Source organism: Centruroides sculpturatus, unplaced genomic scaffold (genome assembly GCF_000671375.1).
Source record: "Centruroides sculpturatus isolate CEXI.00-Female unplaced genomic scaffold, Cexi_2.0 scaffold171, whole genome shotgun sequence".
NCBI classification, from domain to species: Eukaryota; Metazoa; Arthropoda; class Arachnida; order Scorpiones; family Buthidae; genus Centruroides; species Centruroides sculpturatus.
This window is the reverse complement of record NW_019384470.1, coordinates 868,229-884,212: the sequence shown is the minus strand read 5'-3', so window position 1 is coordinate 884,212 and position 15,984 is coordinate 868,229. Positions and strand designations below refer to the sequence as shown.

At 27.3% G+C, this 15,984-nt stretch overlaps 1 protein-coding gene across 1 annotated transcript in view; it reads right to left on the bottom strand.

Annotated features, from left to right (window-relative positions):
• LOC111621133 (CSC1-like protein 1) overlaps positions 1 to 15,984 on the bottom strand; it is a 101,667-nt gene that overhangs the window by 26,698 nt on the left and 58,985 nt on the right. The window contains exons 15-20 of the mRNA XM_023363204.1: positions 15,624 to 15,744; positions 14,781 to 14,914; positions 14,512 to 14,637; positions 12,393 to 12,537; positions 6,328 to 6,434; positions 1,135 to 1,221 (exon numbers count right to left, since the gene is read on the bottom strand). Coding sequence (XP_023218972.1) covers positions 1,135 to 1,221; positions 6,328 to 6,434; positions 12,393 to 12,537; positions 14,512 to 14,637; positions 14,781 to 14,914; positions 15,624 to 15,744 — 720 coding nt within the window. The remainder of the gene's footprint in view (positions 1 to 1,134; positions 1,222 to 6,327; positions 6,435 to 12,392; positions 12,538 to 14,511; positions 14,638 to 14,780; positions 14,915 to 15,623; positions 15,745 to 15,984) is intronic.

The window sequence follows — 15,984 nt, the reverse complement described above, 5'->3', positions numbered from 1 at the left end:
TACTACTAAAATGCAGTCAAAAATGCAAAAAACCACATCAAATAATAATATACTGATTTTATTGTTAATTTAAATAATAGCTAGGGGTGCCCCTAGGGCCATTTTTGGCATACAGTGACAGAAAGAAATAATCTGATTTTTCAGCTTTATACAGTTAGATATTTAATATCATTGTCTATGTATATATATATATATATATATATACACACACACACACCTATTTAAATCAAATTTTGTATGAAATATGCATCTATGTTTGTAAATAACCAATTCATAATTTCTAAATGAGAGAAAGTGCAATGGTGGCATTTCCAGTTTTACCCCACATAAATATCAACCAGAAATGTTGATTATCCAACAATGAAGTTAAACTCCCATAAGCATCAAGTTATTCTCTCTCTCCACTTTCTAGTATACGCAATGTTTTCCAGGATTTACGTGTTCTTGTTGCAAGCCTTACTAGTCCCGATAGCTGTTTTCCATTTAATTTATTTGGCTTTTAACTTGTCTACTCCTCTAATCTCACCTTTGTGACACAATTGTAACTTAGTATCTCAGCATTCATCCTGGAATTTGAAAAAAAAAAACTTATAATAAGTAGATAATTAAAAGCAATACATTAGATAGAAAACAGTCAAGTTTCCCAGTGTGAACCTAGTATTAGTAGCTTTCTCATCATTTCCAACAAAGATAAACTTTAATAGGCAATGCCAAAACAACCCACTTTTAAACTTGTATATCTGAGAAAGCAATAAATTATTACCCTTTATCACTCCTCAAAAACATTGCAGTATTCCTCTGTAGCAACATGATTGTAACCTTTTTATCTCCACAGATATTTATTTTTCAAATGCCATGTTGTTTGAATGTAACTGGTACTCCTTCAGAGCTTTTTTGCCCTTATACAATGTTGCATCAAATTCAGCCATTTTTGATAAACTGCACATTCCAACATTTTGTAATGACTTATTGGAAAAATTTGATTATTATTCAAATAAATACAGTATTAAATAATTCTGGATTATTGGCTACTTTTCAAAGAGTGCAAATTACTGGACATTCTAGATTATCAGGTACTGAATTAACAAACTTCTACTGTATTCCAAAAACTTAAACATTATACATTTAACATACCTTATTTCACCTAAAGATGGTAGAATGAGTATCATGAAGATAAGCAGAAGATATGTTTTAACCATAACAGAATGATTGTAAGATGATCTGTAAAATAAACAATACTATTGATATATAAATTAACTTTTAAAACTTTAGAATTTCTTTACAAATTCAACAATTATGAAATCCTAAATAGTTATTATGTAATAGTAAAGTAAGAGTTTTATTTATAATTTTAAGAAATATTTTAGTAGTAGGACAATAAAATAAGATTCTCAATCTAATATGCCATCTTATTGATATATTTTTATGATCTAACTTTAAATATAACTGTGTTTAATATGATGTAAAAGAAGATTTATAAAAACAAGAAAGTAATCTATTAGCTAAAATTTTTTATATTAACAATCTTTTTACACAATTAATTTATTAGTTATAAGCAGGGCACAAAGTGAGTGTTTCCAAAAAATAGTAAAAAAAACAATAGTGAAAAATAAGAAAATTCAAAAATAGAATAAAATTACTTTAAAAAAATAGGAAAAGTAGGACTGCAAATGATGAAAAGTAAGAAAAATAGAAATAAAAATTCCAAAAATATGACCAAAAAAAAAATTCATCTATTAATTAAAAATAAGAATAAAAATTTATCAATATAATGAAAATAGAAGTGTAAAAATTAGGACTTAATTAATTACACATTCTTTTGTTTAGACAAAGAAACAAGTTCATAAACAATTGAGCAACTATTTATTGTAACATCATCACAATGCCAGGCTGCAATTTTTAATCATATTTTTAATTTATTTAATTTAAAATACATGCTCTCCATCTCAAATTAGTAGTAGTGACTTGCACCTGTACATCATACTTTTCCTGTTAGTAATAGAGTCATGCCAGTCATCTATTAACTGCTTTCACAGGAAAAGTTTTGAATTGAAAAAACATGACTTCTGGTTTGCATCAGAAGTTCATATGTTGTTAATTGAACCTCCTGCCCTACGGTTTCCATATTGCTTTCATTTATCTAACTCTGTTCTTGAGATTAAGAAAAATCAGACGGACAGTGGAAATTTATAGGTCTACAATTCTTTCAAATTGCAGCCCAATAAAGATGCAAGATTATCAATAATTTTATTAGAGATATTTCTTATTCAAAATAAACAAAGAATAATACAGTTAACAACTGTATAACATTTTTAACCAGATTACTCTAAACTATTCAATTTTTCTTGAGCACTAGATTCTTCAGTAATTCTTTGAATGTCTTTTATACTAGTCTCTAACACTGTTGACACAATTCTGATTTATGTAATCTTTCTTTTTTAAAGCTTTTCATGACCTTTTTTTATTTTCAGCTAAGTATTTTTGTGCTGAAGTTAATTCATCTTACAAAAATTTGATTTTAATTATGACAGCCTTTGCAGTTTTTGCTAAGGAACTGGAAGTGAAAGTACTGTGCAATGGGAAGGGGTAAAAATTAAATGACCTGTGAAGGACATCATGGACTTGAATGTGCTATAAAAATATAAATCTATAAATCTGTTAAGAAGGAAGAATCTGTCAATTCAGAGATGCAGAGTCCTCTTTAATGCATGGAAATCACATTATGAAATATTGTAAATGTTTTTTATTGTAGTATGTATAAATGTTGAAGCTGGTGGGATGGGTTACACTATTTATTGAAATATTTAGATTGTTTAAAAATATAATTTAAATTACCAAAAGGAACATGTAACAGTTTATATTCTACTTAGCACAACTTCAATTTTTGTAAAAGTTTCTTTTTTTTTTTTTTTTAATTCAAGATTTGAAAATTGAAACTCAAATTTCAATTAGGATAATGCCAAATGATTGCCAGATTACATCAGGATATATCAATAATAATACTACCATTTAATAATTAAATGTCAAGTAATTTGGCCTACAGATAGTCATTATGTGCCATCTCTTGATAAATTTAATAATTATAATTAAATTAATATTTAATAATAATTTAGAAGGTTCTGGAAAAGAAAAATCCACAACTCTTGCTTGCCATACTGGTTACTCACAGATCAAAAAATCAGGTTAATGGATATTTATATACATACACTGTGTGGGGTAAAGTGATAGCTGTCTAACTGCCGTAGAGGGAGTCACAGCCTATGGATACTGAAGTTGTCCCCAGTCAGCTCCATGAGTAACCAGTATGGTTACATCTAAATTAATAGTTTTGGAAGTAAAGATCAGATCAAGTCTAGGTAGCTAACTGGCAATGAATCCGCACAGCAATCAGGAGTTGCAAGTTCCATTCTGGGATGATTCTTTTCTTCCAGAACCTTCTAAATTAATTGTTAAATATTAATTTAATTATAATTATTAAATTTATCAAGAGATGGCACCTAATGACTAACTCTAGGCCAAATTATTTGACATTTAATTATTAAAATGGTACAATTATCACAGCCTGATCATTTGGCATTAATCTAAACATCAGGTTAATGGATGTTTATATCAATTAGAATATTTGGGTTCTAGAATTTGAATTTTAAAAATGTGAAGAAGGTCACTGAACATATTTGAAAACATTAGTCTATATTGTAAATAACTTTTGATGGATTTTAAGGTATAAAAGTGTTTTTATTAACAAAATTCAGTTGAAAGTTTAAGTGTTAAATGAATTGTTGATGAAGAAACATGAAGTCTATTAGAATACATAAAAAAACAAAAAGGAAATGCTGAAAGAAGCTAAAAATGCTGAATTACTGCAAACCAAAGGTACAAAGAAAGCATACTATCAGGTAACCAAAAAAGTTCTGTTGTTTTTTTGTCGAAAGAAAACAAATATAAAAATGTATAGGAAATACACAATTTATTCATCGAAATAACCATCCTCACATTCAATAACCTTTTCCCAATGGGAAACAAGTTTATAAATTCCATTTTTATAAAAGTCACAATCTTTAGAGTTGAAAAACTTCCCTAACTCCATTTCTATAACCTCTCTATTTCTGAACTGTCGATTTTGCAGATGATTATCTAGGCATAAAAATAGGTGATAGTCAGAAGGGCTAATGTCAGGGAAATAAGGAGGGTGCAAAAGAGGTTCCCATCCAAGGGTCTGAATTGTGTCAGAGGTCACATGCGCAACATGATGTCTATAGCATTATCATGTAAGAAAAGAATGCATTTACAGTTTACTAAAGCTGGCTGTTTTTTCAAAAGCGATTGGTGAACTAGACGGAGTTGGTCACTGTAGACATTAGCAGTAATAGTCTGGCCAGATGGTATAAGTTCATAGTGAACAATTCCATTTGCAGTCCACCATACGCACAATATTGGCAAGTGTCAATTGATGAGGCATCCATTTGCTGAATTTGTAAACTTTCCCAAGACTATGCAAATATAAATGGACAGTTTGATCACTTAGAGAGAACTTTTGTGCTAATATCTGACAAGTTTGAGCGGAATCTTCTTCGATTGCAGCCTGTAATTCATCATTATTAATGACATATGGCAGCCCTTCTCGTGGCACATCTTTAAGCGACTCATCACCAAAAGGAAATTTTCTAAACCACCTTTGGGTGGTGCGAGTGCTGACAGAACCTTGTTCAAAAGCCTGGCATATTTTTGAGTCATTTGCACAGCATTTGTTCCAAGTTTAAACTCATACAACTTACAAGCATGAATTATAGAGTTTGGAGTACTCATCTTCAGGTCAATTTTTATATTATTAAGAGATAACCTTTCCGCTTCTCTTTATATAAGATGAGTCAGCATTAAATCTTGATTAACATATTGCTGGAATTTTAGTACCATCTATTGTGTATTGCGTTTAACATTCTTTAAACTTTGTAGTTTCGTAAAAAACGACAAAACTTTTTTGGTTACCTAATAAAAGTGAAATTGATAACATGAAGGAAAAAGTGGAAGAATAAAGCCCTCTATGGCCAATACCTTAATAATACTGAAGGGAAAACTGACACTAGAAGAACATGTGAGTGGTTAAGAAAAGAGACTTTAAAGAAAGAAACAGAAGATCTAATTCTTGCTGCACAAGAACAAAGCACTAAGAACAAATTCAATTAAACACAAGTTTAAATGTCATATAATAAATAATCCCAGGTGTTGCCTCTGAAAATAGAGTAAAGCATATCATAAGCTACTGTAAGAAATTGTACAAACTGACTACTTTGAATGACAAAGTTGCAAAAATGTTTCACTGGAATCTTTGAAGAATGCATGGCTTTCAATGTAGCAAGACTTAGTATGAATACAAAATATTAAAAAATTGTTGAAAATATAGAAAAAATACTTTGGGATTTTTGATTACAGATGGTAAGCATTTGATTCATAACACCCCATATATTATGCTGATAGGAAAAACAAAAACATGATATGGATTATACATGTGGCAGTCCCAGATTACAAAAGGATGGAGAAAAAACAATTATAGAAAATCACTAAGTACAGTATAAGGACCTGCAAATCAAGGTTGTGATTATAGTTACAGTTCCAATTGTAGATGAAGCACTAGGAGCCATTCTAAAACAACACCTGAAGAACCTAAGCTTAACAAAATCAACATCCACATGCTACAGAAAGCTATACATTGCATTACTTGGGACAGAACATACTTTGAATAATTATTCCATGTCTCTGAGAGACACTCATCATTTAGGAGAGAAATATAGCCATTAATAGCTAAGGAGCTGTGTTTATGCTAAATAATAAGCCTAAAATCCAGATTAATATATTTTGGACTTCAGCTGCTTTATATGTACCAACAGAGTGATACTTCTTGTTATTTTTGACTTTCTTTATAATCTTGCAAAAATTGATAATGACACAGTTCTTATAATTTCAAATAGCCTTTTGATGATAATGTAGAAATGTTAAGAAATTTAAAAAATTATATTTAGATTTTATAAATTTATGATTTTACAAGACAAAATCTCACTGTGTAAAATCAATGATTCTAAACTGTAAATATTAAGAATGAAAGGGAAAATGGTTTAAAAATTCAACAATAAATTTAGTTTCAATTGATATACAAGGAGAAATCTATGTAAAAAAAACTGACAAATGAAAATTTTTTTGATAATGACTGAAATGTACTCTTTTAAAAGACAGACAAGTAAATTTCTATCATAAAAATTTGAGATAACTTATCAATGTTAATGGAAATCAGATTAAAAATAACTATATATAAATATATATTAAATTGATTACCTTGTCCAATGAAACAGAAACTGGTCTGTATAAGCAACTGCAATAGGAAGAATTACTGATACAGCCCATAACAGAAAAACTTGAGATTGCTCAGAAAGAACGCTGTTCTGAAAATTAAAAAGTTAGATGTATAAATTATATTTAGTATCATAAGTATCTATATTTTCAATATATGACATATTTTTATGGTTAGACAATGTAAGGACACATAGGCTTTGGACCACCCATATGACATATTGTTATTGATCCAAATTATTATTAAATTAAAAAAAAAAAATCAGCTATAGTCAGCAGTTTTCTGATTATTCAAAATAACATCAAGCTTTTAAATATGAATATTCAAAATACATTAGTAGGGCAATTCTAGAGAACTGAATTCTTGATTAATCCACAATCCAAATGAAATACATAAAATTTTCAAAAATTTTTTGAATTATTATAAGTATGGATTTATTCTATTACATAAAAGAATTTTCCCCCTCTCTTTCAATTATAAATGAAGAGGAAAAAATTTCCAAACAAATAGTTCCATTTCATATCAATATTAGTGCTGCTTATACTTTTTCCATCAAATAATAATGTTATAATAATCCTGCATAGAAGTGCAATGTAGCAAAGAATAATGTTCCTTAAAAATCATCATGCTATATTTTAGTGGTTATATTTTTACATTTAGTATTATTTTTAAACACACAGTATATAACTTTTGCAATATTTCAATTAATTTCATACTGAATAATTATTGAATTCTATTTCTACTGATGATTCAATTTGTTACTTTGTATATTATATTTTGTAATTATTACAGTAAATAAATTTTTTATATAACTGATTTTGCATCAAATTACAATTAATAAATTATAATACACTAGCATTAGTGTGATAATACAAAGTAACTATGTTGTTGCAGTGAAATTTTACCAATGATATAAGGACGTATGTAAGTTGCTAATTTAGGTCTACATTTTCCAGAAAATTTTTCAAAAAACATTTTAGAATTCAATATCACTTACAAGGAGATGGCCAGATGTTGTCCTCTTCAATTCAAACAAAACTTAGCAAGCATGTAGCCCTAAACACAAATTGTTCATTGTCCAAATAATAGCACCCACCTCTCAAGCGTTTCTGAAAAATGGGCCTCTGAAAATTGGGTGTTCAGATTATAAGTCTAGAAGTTCTACGTATTGTAAGAATGGCAGTAGCTGAGTGGATAAGGTTGTATATGCTAGAACTACTTGATATGGGCTCAATTCTAGGCAACTTCAGTTTTTTTTTTTTTAAGTAATATGTAACATAATTATATTATTATTTTAGCATATCATTAGCATTATTATTACTATTCTTTTCCCTCACATTTATAGCTTATAAAATGAGATTAAAAATTATGACATCATTTCCTGTTTAGAGAGAACAAAGTTTCTATAGATTTAACTCTATGTCATTTATGTCGTTAAATAAAACTTTTATTTCTTCATATTTATTTTCAGATATTTTAGCTTATCAACTCTGTCAACACAAGTGAATAAGCTTCAGATGTTACTGCTCAAGGACAAAAAAGACAAGTCACTGATATGAAAATAGGATAGCATAGTTGCAGCACTTTTCTTTTAATTGTTAATGTTATGGACAATTTCCTCATGTGCTTATGTTTGTTGCACTTCAAATAAAACAATACCACCATATCTGGAGCTTACATGAGGAATAAGAATAATAATAATAATAATAATAATACATTAAAATAATAAAATACCTATGTTACACATTAAAAAAATTATAATAAAATATACAAAACTCGCAAAGGATCAAACCCATATCATGTAGGTATAGTGTCTAGAACAGGGCTTCTTAAACTACGAGTCACGACCCCACTTGGGGTCGCTTAGTGAAATCTTGGGGTCGCAAGATTTTAATGCAAAATATTTAAAATAATTTGTGAGAGTTTGAAAATGGCATGCTTTGTGTCATAGGTTTCGTGAGTTGTGCTTTGTGTCACTTCTGGTGCAGCGAGACAACGATTCACCAACACTGATTGTAGTGTGAACTAGTGTAGTGTTGTCGCTTTTCAGTGTATTCAGTTGTCCCTGTTCCATTGTAACACAAGAGCGAACTGTGGTAGTACACCATTATTGTTTTTGCAAATTTGTATATACTATATCTTTATTTTATATTTTTTTTTCTTTTTGGGGGGATCGCGAAAAAAAATCACAATCATAAATGGGGTCGTGAATTAAAAAAGTTTAAGAAGCCCTGGTCTAGAACCTTATCCACTTGGCTACTACCATTCTACTGTTTGTCAAGTGTTTAGCTTATAAGTCTGAAAGTTCTACGCAGTAGAACTTCCAGACTTATAAGCTAAACACTTGATTTTCAGAGGCCCATTTTTTGGAAACACTTGAGAAGTGGGTCCTATTATTTGGACAAGAAACTATTTGTGTTTAGGACTACATGTTCGCCAATTTTTGTTGAATTGGAGAGGACATCTGGCAGTCTCCTTGTTAGTTTTAACTGAAGTATATTATATATTTATTCACAAGTATCAAATAAATATTTAAATGCTGATATTAATGCATATCAAATTTAATGAGAGATACATTAAATAAAAAAAAATTTGTTAACTTCATTTTTAATATATTTTTATAATACAAAATAAGTCTATTTTAATTTTTAAAATATTCCATTTAAATAAAAATCATCAGATAAATTGTAAATAATTTTTAAAATAATATTACAACTTTAAAAGTTTAAAACACTAAACTATAATGATCAGGGTTTCTCATTTCCCAGTCTTTTGCTTGTCCCAGGATCCCAGGATATAATTAATTATTTTTAAGATATATAATATATCTCAAAATCAAATGATGTAATTATTTTTAATTTTTTAAGTAATTTAATACATTCAGCAACCTTCAAAATAATAATAATAATGCTATGTAAAATATGTATTAAAAATTACCTTTGTAAATATGTATTCAAAATTACATAGAAATTTTCACAAATAGAAAAAATTTATTAAAGTTTGTTGGAAACTGTTTACAACAACAACAAAAAAAATGCCTTTGAGTTGAGTTGAAAAATTAAAGAAAAAAATAAACTTTGATCAAACTTCTAAGTTACTAGGTAATTTTTGTTATTTAAATGTAAATAAATAAAACACAATACAAAATATTATTTTAAATTTTTATAATAAGATTTTAAAAAGCAAAAATGGTCAATACTCCAATCACTCAATTTGATTCTTATTTTAGTAATGAGAAGTCCTGCTGTTGAGAATGCACTTTTCAATTCAATTGATGTGGGTGGAATTGTCTTTAATGCATTTATGAGAAGACAGATGTTATGTGTTTCTCATCTGTAGCCTGGAAGATTTCTAGTTCGTTTTCGAGATGAATTACAGTACTTCTTTTGCTGTCTAGTATTCTTGATTTGTCTACCTCGGTTGCTTTAATAACGGCATCAAGCTTATAGCCCGATAATATGGCAGTTCATTAAACTTTAATAATCAAGTTTATGAAAGAAACCTTCATACTTGCATACTTCAAACTTGTTTGTATCCTGGTCCAATTTGCACAACCTGACATAATGCAGTTATTGAAGCTACTGGACATGGTTAAAAATTAAGACAGCTTTGGTGCAATTATTCAATACATTACAGATTTCAACAAGATTTTCAGAGTCCTGCCACAAAAATGCTACATATTCATTATTGACAATCTGTGACATGCCATAATATGCAAAAATTTAGAAAACTTATAAGCAGGCTTAAAATTAATAGATACAAATGTATTCTGATGGTTTATGAGTTAATTACACTTTCTATTTGCAAAATTTCCTCAACTTTAACACAAAATAAGAAAAAAGCAAATTTTTAAGAAATTTGCAGGTTTTCCTGGTATTCCATTGGAGAAATCCTAATAATCATACATAGGTAATTTTGCATGTTAATTTATAAAAATGTTTTTATATATAACCAGGAAACAAAACTATGGTAATGTAATAAAACAATTTTATATATGAAACATTTTAAAAGTCTTTTTGTTTTTCTTCATATAATTTTTTTGACAATAAATTCTTAATTGATTGCTTAACTAGTACAAAACATTAGCATATTATAGGTTGTCTGGTCTCAATTATGTCTATTACAAGCAAACCTGAGATGATAAATCAAATTCAAAATTAAATAGTAAAAAAAAAAATCAACAATAGGTTTAAAAAAAACAAGAATTATCTTCACCTAATGCTAAATTATGTTTCACCTATAATAATAATCTTTGATATAATTTTATTTTAGTTTGTTATTTTTGTTAAAAAAGACAAACTAAAATAAAAAACAAAAATTATAAATTTGATCTAAAAGTAGCACTAAGAATTCATTCATATACTATTGATAATCATTGTTATAAATTTTAAAAAATATAATACATATTTAAAATTTTAGATTTTGATAATGGGGCATTTAAAATGATTATATACTAAAACAGTGTCCATACTAAATTATATATTTTATGGACACTGAATATAAATTACATCAAATATAAAAAATAAAAAATTTTTAATTGTTATCAATTATAAATAACATGGAATGGGTGGAGAATTGTGTAAATGAAAATTTTGATCTCCCTTCACTCCCTTCTGCCATAGTATTCTTGCTACATACATAAAACAGCATTGCAAAGAGTTTTAGAGCAAAATCCTCTTTGTTGAGTTTTGGAGAAATAATATGCAGTGTAATATAAACTTAATACACTTTCCAGAAAAATATTTGGTTTTGTTTTATTATTCTATATGTAATCTATACTGTTTTGTTATTGAACAAACTTATTTCCTGGTTATTTTATCATAATAGAATTTATAATATTGTAAATAAAATTATTTGTTTCATATCTTTTAAAATGTTATAATCAGAATAGTTTGATTCATGACAATTCATGAAAGCATTATACATTTACAATTACTGTATATTTTTATATTTTACTACATATTTGTTAATAATCAATAAAAGATATTTATGAATTATAAATCAAACATTACATGGAATATTTTCATTCATAATTAATAAATACTATTGCTAATTACAGACAGATTCATAAATTGCAAAACAACAATAGTTCATTAAAAATTTATGAATTTAATTATTTAGTTTTATTAGATTCATTTTAAAAAGTTTATCAATTTTTTACAGATTTTCTAGTTAAATATTCAATTTATTTCTAATTAGATATATTCTATAAATAATTGTTGTGGTCAAATAAAACTATGCAAAAGAAAAGTTGAGAGAGTGAACAGAGAATTAAAGGAAGTTGATTAGATATTCAAAAGATTCTTCAAACTATACTTTTATCAAATATAGCTCTTCCCAATATCCATCAAATGTCTAAATTTTTAAAGCAAAATTAACAAAACTATAGATAAAGGAAATAAACTAAAACGATTAATAAATTAAATTCAAATCATACAGTAGTATTTTTGCATCAAAGTAAGACAATTAATAAAGTTGACTAAATACAGTATTTATAGTATTTACAGAATTTAAATCTGTTGATGAGTAAATTTGAAAAATCACAAAAATTTAATTTTAACAATGACAAATAAATAATATATTCAATTGTTTGTTTCAGAAAGAAGAAATTTGCAGAATATAATTGAAAGTTCTCACACATTGTCAAATCTACTAATTTGTACAGAAAACATGAATACTATGGATATTAATCTACAAATATATCACTTATAACCTTATGGCTTTTTCTCACTAAACCCATGGATTTATATATACTGTATTGTATGTAATTTACTTGTTTAAGGACCTTGATACTATGTAGGCCATAAAATAGTCACTGTGAGCCACAAGTTGACCATACCTAATCTATAAAATCTCCATTGTTAAATGCGTCACAGTTTCTTTTCTCCGTAAGTTGAAGGTCACCTCTTGCATTATTATTTTGTGTGTGACAAACCCTGAAGGAGGAGGTCAAAATTTCAATTTATAGAATTCTCCAATCACACAAAATACATTTAATTTATACAATAGATTACAGATTACGATTGCAACAAGTCAATTTAATACTTACAAAAATATTCAATTCTTCTTTATTTACATTAATAAATTTCACAATTGTAACTGGTGTAGTGAAACAAACCAAAAAAATAAACAAGCCAAAATTAATGAAGAAGGCTCGAAAATACCATTGTACTTTTTTCTGAGTCAAATTTGCCCTGAAATTTCAATTTGAATTAATAACTTTATATTGATTAATATCAATAAATATTAACATTCTACTTTCATTATAAAAAGTTTCTAAAATTATTATGTATTAAAAATTGAATACAGATTTTATTAACAACATATAATAAATAAATATTAGAAACTTTAATTTTTAAACCGATATGTAATTTCAATAAGCAGAAATTCAGGCAGTTTCTGGCTTTTGAACATAAGGGGCTGTCCATAAATGATGTCCACACTGGAAGGGGGGTTATAACAAGTCAGAAAGGGGATCTGAACTTCAATAGACGTCCATTTTATTTCATTAAATTTTATACAGTTTATACATTTTACTAGTCATAAAGGGATAAAGGTTTTAAGGGGAATTGAGTTTTGTTGGATGTTCAAAGAGGAGAGGGTTGGTTTGTTTTATTAAGTTATGGCAACACAACATTTGGGCAATCTGCCTAGGGGGAATGCCTTCCAGGAGGTCTTTTTAAGGGTAACTGGCCCCTATTCAGGCATTACAGATGTGGAGAAAACCTGGAAAACTCCACATGGCCAGCCCACGCAAACCCATGATTGAACTGCCAGTGTTCAGGGAACAGAACTGCTTGACCACTGGTGGGTCTCTGAAGAAGGAAGAGCGACTCAGAAGAGGACTTATGGAAACTCGGAAGACTGGGACAATAGGTATGGACAACACTTAATGCAGGGGTGGCCAACAGTTTTTGCCCCTGGGCCGAATTGGAAAGAAAACTTTTTTCACGGACTGAAGCACAGGCTGCCCTAGGAAGACTTTGAGGTGGTGCAAGATCTCATTGTGGTATCACCCCATAGAGACTAAATTGTACATAAAGATCACAGATACGTTTTCCACATTATCATGCATTATCAACATTCTATGCTGTGCTGAAGACATTTCTAATGGAATGTTAACTCTAATTGCACAGTTACTTGTTGATCTTTTTTTTTAGCCGTCAGAATTTTACGTCGAGATATTCGGACTTAAGTAGCTAATAGAAGAGATTGAAAGATTAATCACGGGCAACATAAATTCATTAGACGGGCCATATGTTGGCCATGCCTGACCTAATGTGTTCCTGAAATTGTGTACAAAAGTTAAATGTCTGAAAGTTAAACAATAGAATTAAAATTCAGTTATAAAACATAAGACTAGTAAAACCTCGTGTCTTTTTCTTCCAATATCCATATTAAATCAGAGGCCAAGATTTTAAAAAAAAAAAACAGCTATTTTATTTTCTCTGCCACACTGTGGGAAACATATGCTACCTTATAACAAGGACAACTCAACCCCCTCCAAGTTCCTGGGCAATGCTGAACATCTTTGCTTATAACTGAATATTTTTATTTTTATTTAATAATTTAATAAGTATTTTTTGTGCTCAAAATCAGTGTTTTTTCTTTCATTATAATTAAAAATTTACATACTGAAATTAATTTTAAAAAACTATCTGTAAAAGAAATGAAGACAGAAAGAAATGACAAGATACTATAATAATTGTTCAAATTCCATGTACTATATTTCTTTTAAAGATATATTTATATAAGATAGAAATATATTTGTATAAAGATAGAAATAATTTAGAGATTATATCAGACATAAAAGAAAAAACATCCAGTGAGTAATTTGTATTAAAAAAATAGAACAGAACCAGTCGGAAAGCATTCAAATGAAACCATTGTCTATACTGAAAAAATTTTGAAATCTTTATATTTTTAAATAAAATATATTAAATTTTTTTGAATATAAAGAAAAATAATGTAAATGTACAAAGAAAATTCTTGAAATTCATATTAAAATTGTAAATAAAATGGAAGATGTAATAACCTATTATTTAATTAAAAAACATTGAAACATTAGTTTTTCTTATAATAAACATTAAAAAATATGTAACAAAAATATTAGTTTCATACATTTAAATGAATTAAATATAATATAATATATATATAAAAACTATTACCATAAGATATCTTCTGGTGGAGGAGCTACTGTCACTTTCCAGTCATGAGGATTTAAAACACGACTTAAACTTGAAGATGGAGGATTAGTGTTACATTTGCAACGTTTTTGATGATCTTTATAAACACTATAAACATATCAGTTTACATTTTTCAAACAGCAAAATTAATTTAAGCAAATAAATTTAATAATTAATAAACTAATTTAATGATGTTATTATTTATTAATAAAAAATAATAATGTATAATTTATATATAATAATCTACTAACAGTTCTGCCATTGTTTCATTTTGAAAAGTCACAAAAGCTATTCCTAATGGTCTTAAAAGTGAAAAAGACTTCTCTTTTTCAACAGCAGAAGTCAGTGTATGTTCTTCTCTCATATAAAAGTCTAAACCATCAACCTAAATTAAGGAATTTTTGGATTAGAAATAATATTTATAAATTTCAATAAGTTCATCAAATATGGTTTATATTTGTTTGATATTTAAATAAAATCTAATTTGATTGTATAATTCTAATGACACTCATAAATTTCAAATACTTTCATTCACAAGTGTTTTTAATAATAAATTTTTTATGTAATCTTTAGATTTTAATATTTAATTAAAATAAATTTGTTAATTTAAATTTAATTAATTAATTAGTAATAAAATTTTCAAGTTATACATTTTAAAATTGTTTTTAGTTTTTCTTATTAGTAATTTATTGTATATAATTTTATAAGTACAATCTTTATTTCTACTTTAACATATTATTTTATGTAGTGAAACTATCATATTTTGTATTGCCCTGAAATGTGATACTTCTGACTGCTGGTAAAATCCATTAGAACTTTAAATGTTACTGTATTCTAATTTTAATAATTTATGAGCAATAAACTATGTATTACAAGCACTTCTGTTTTATTAAAACAGTTTTAGTTAAAAAGATAACACTCTTTCTCTAACAGTAAGTTTATTCACAATACTTTTAAAAAATTTGCTATTATTAAATATTTTAAATTCTTCATTAACCGATAATAAATTCTTAAAACTTTATATTTATATAAAAAATTATTAACGTATAATTTTGTTTTAATTCTATACTATTAGTAAACATAGATAACATTACTTCTTTGCAACAGAGTCCACAGAAACATATTCTACCACATTTATATGGTCTTATTTTAGGTCTGGCACCTGTTTCATTTAGCTCTTTTTCACACCAAATTCTTGCTTGGGTAGCTATCTCTCTAAAAAAATATTAATATTAAACATTTAATAAAATTTTCATTCTATATCATATCTATTTCAACAAACACTGATAATTTAAATTTTTTTTTACATTCTTCTTAAAAATAAAATAAATGTTGTTACTTTTGTTATCTTTAAAGGAATTCATATTCATAAAAAAATCATTTTTATCTAAGATTTTCAAAGCTGATAAAGATCACATTATATCAGAAAACACTAATTATGAACAGATATATTTT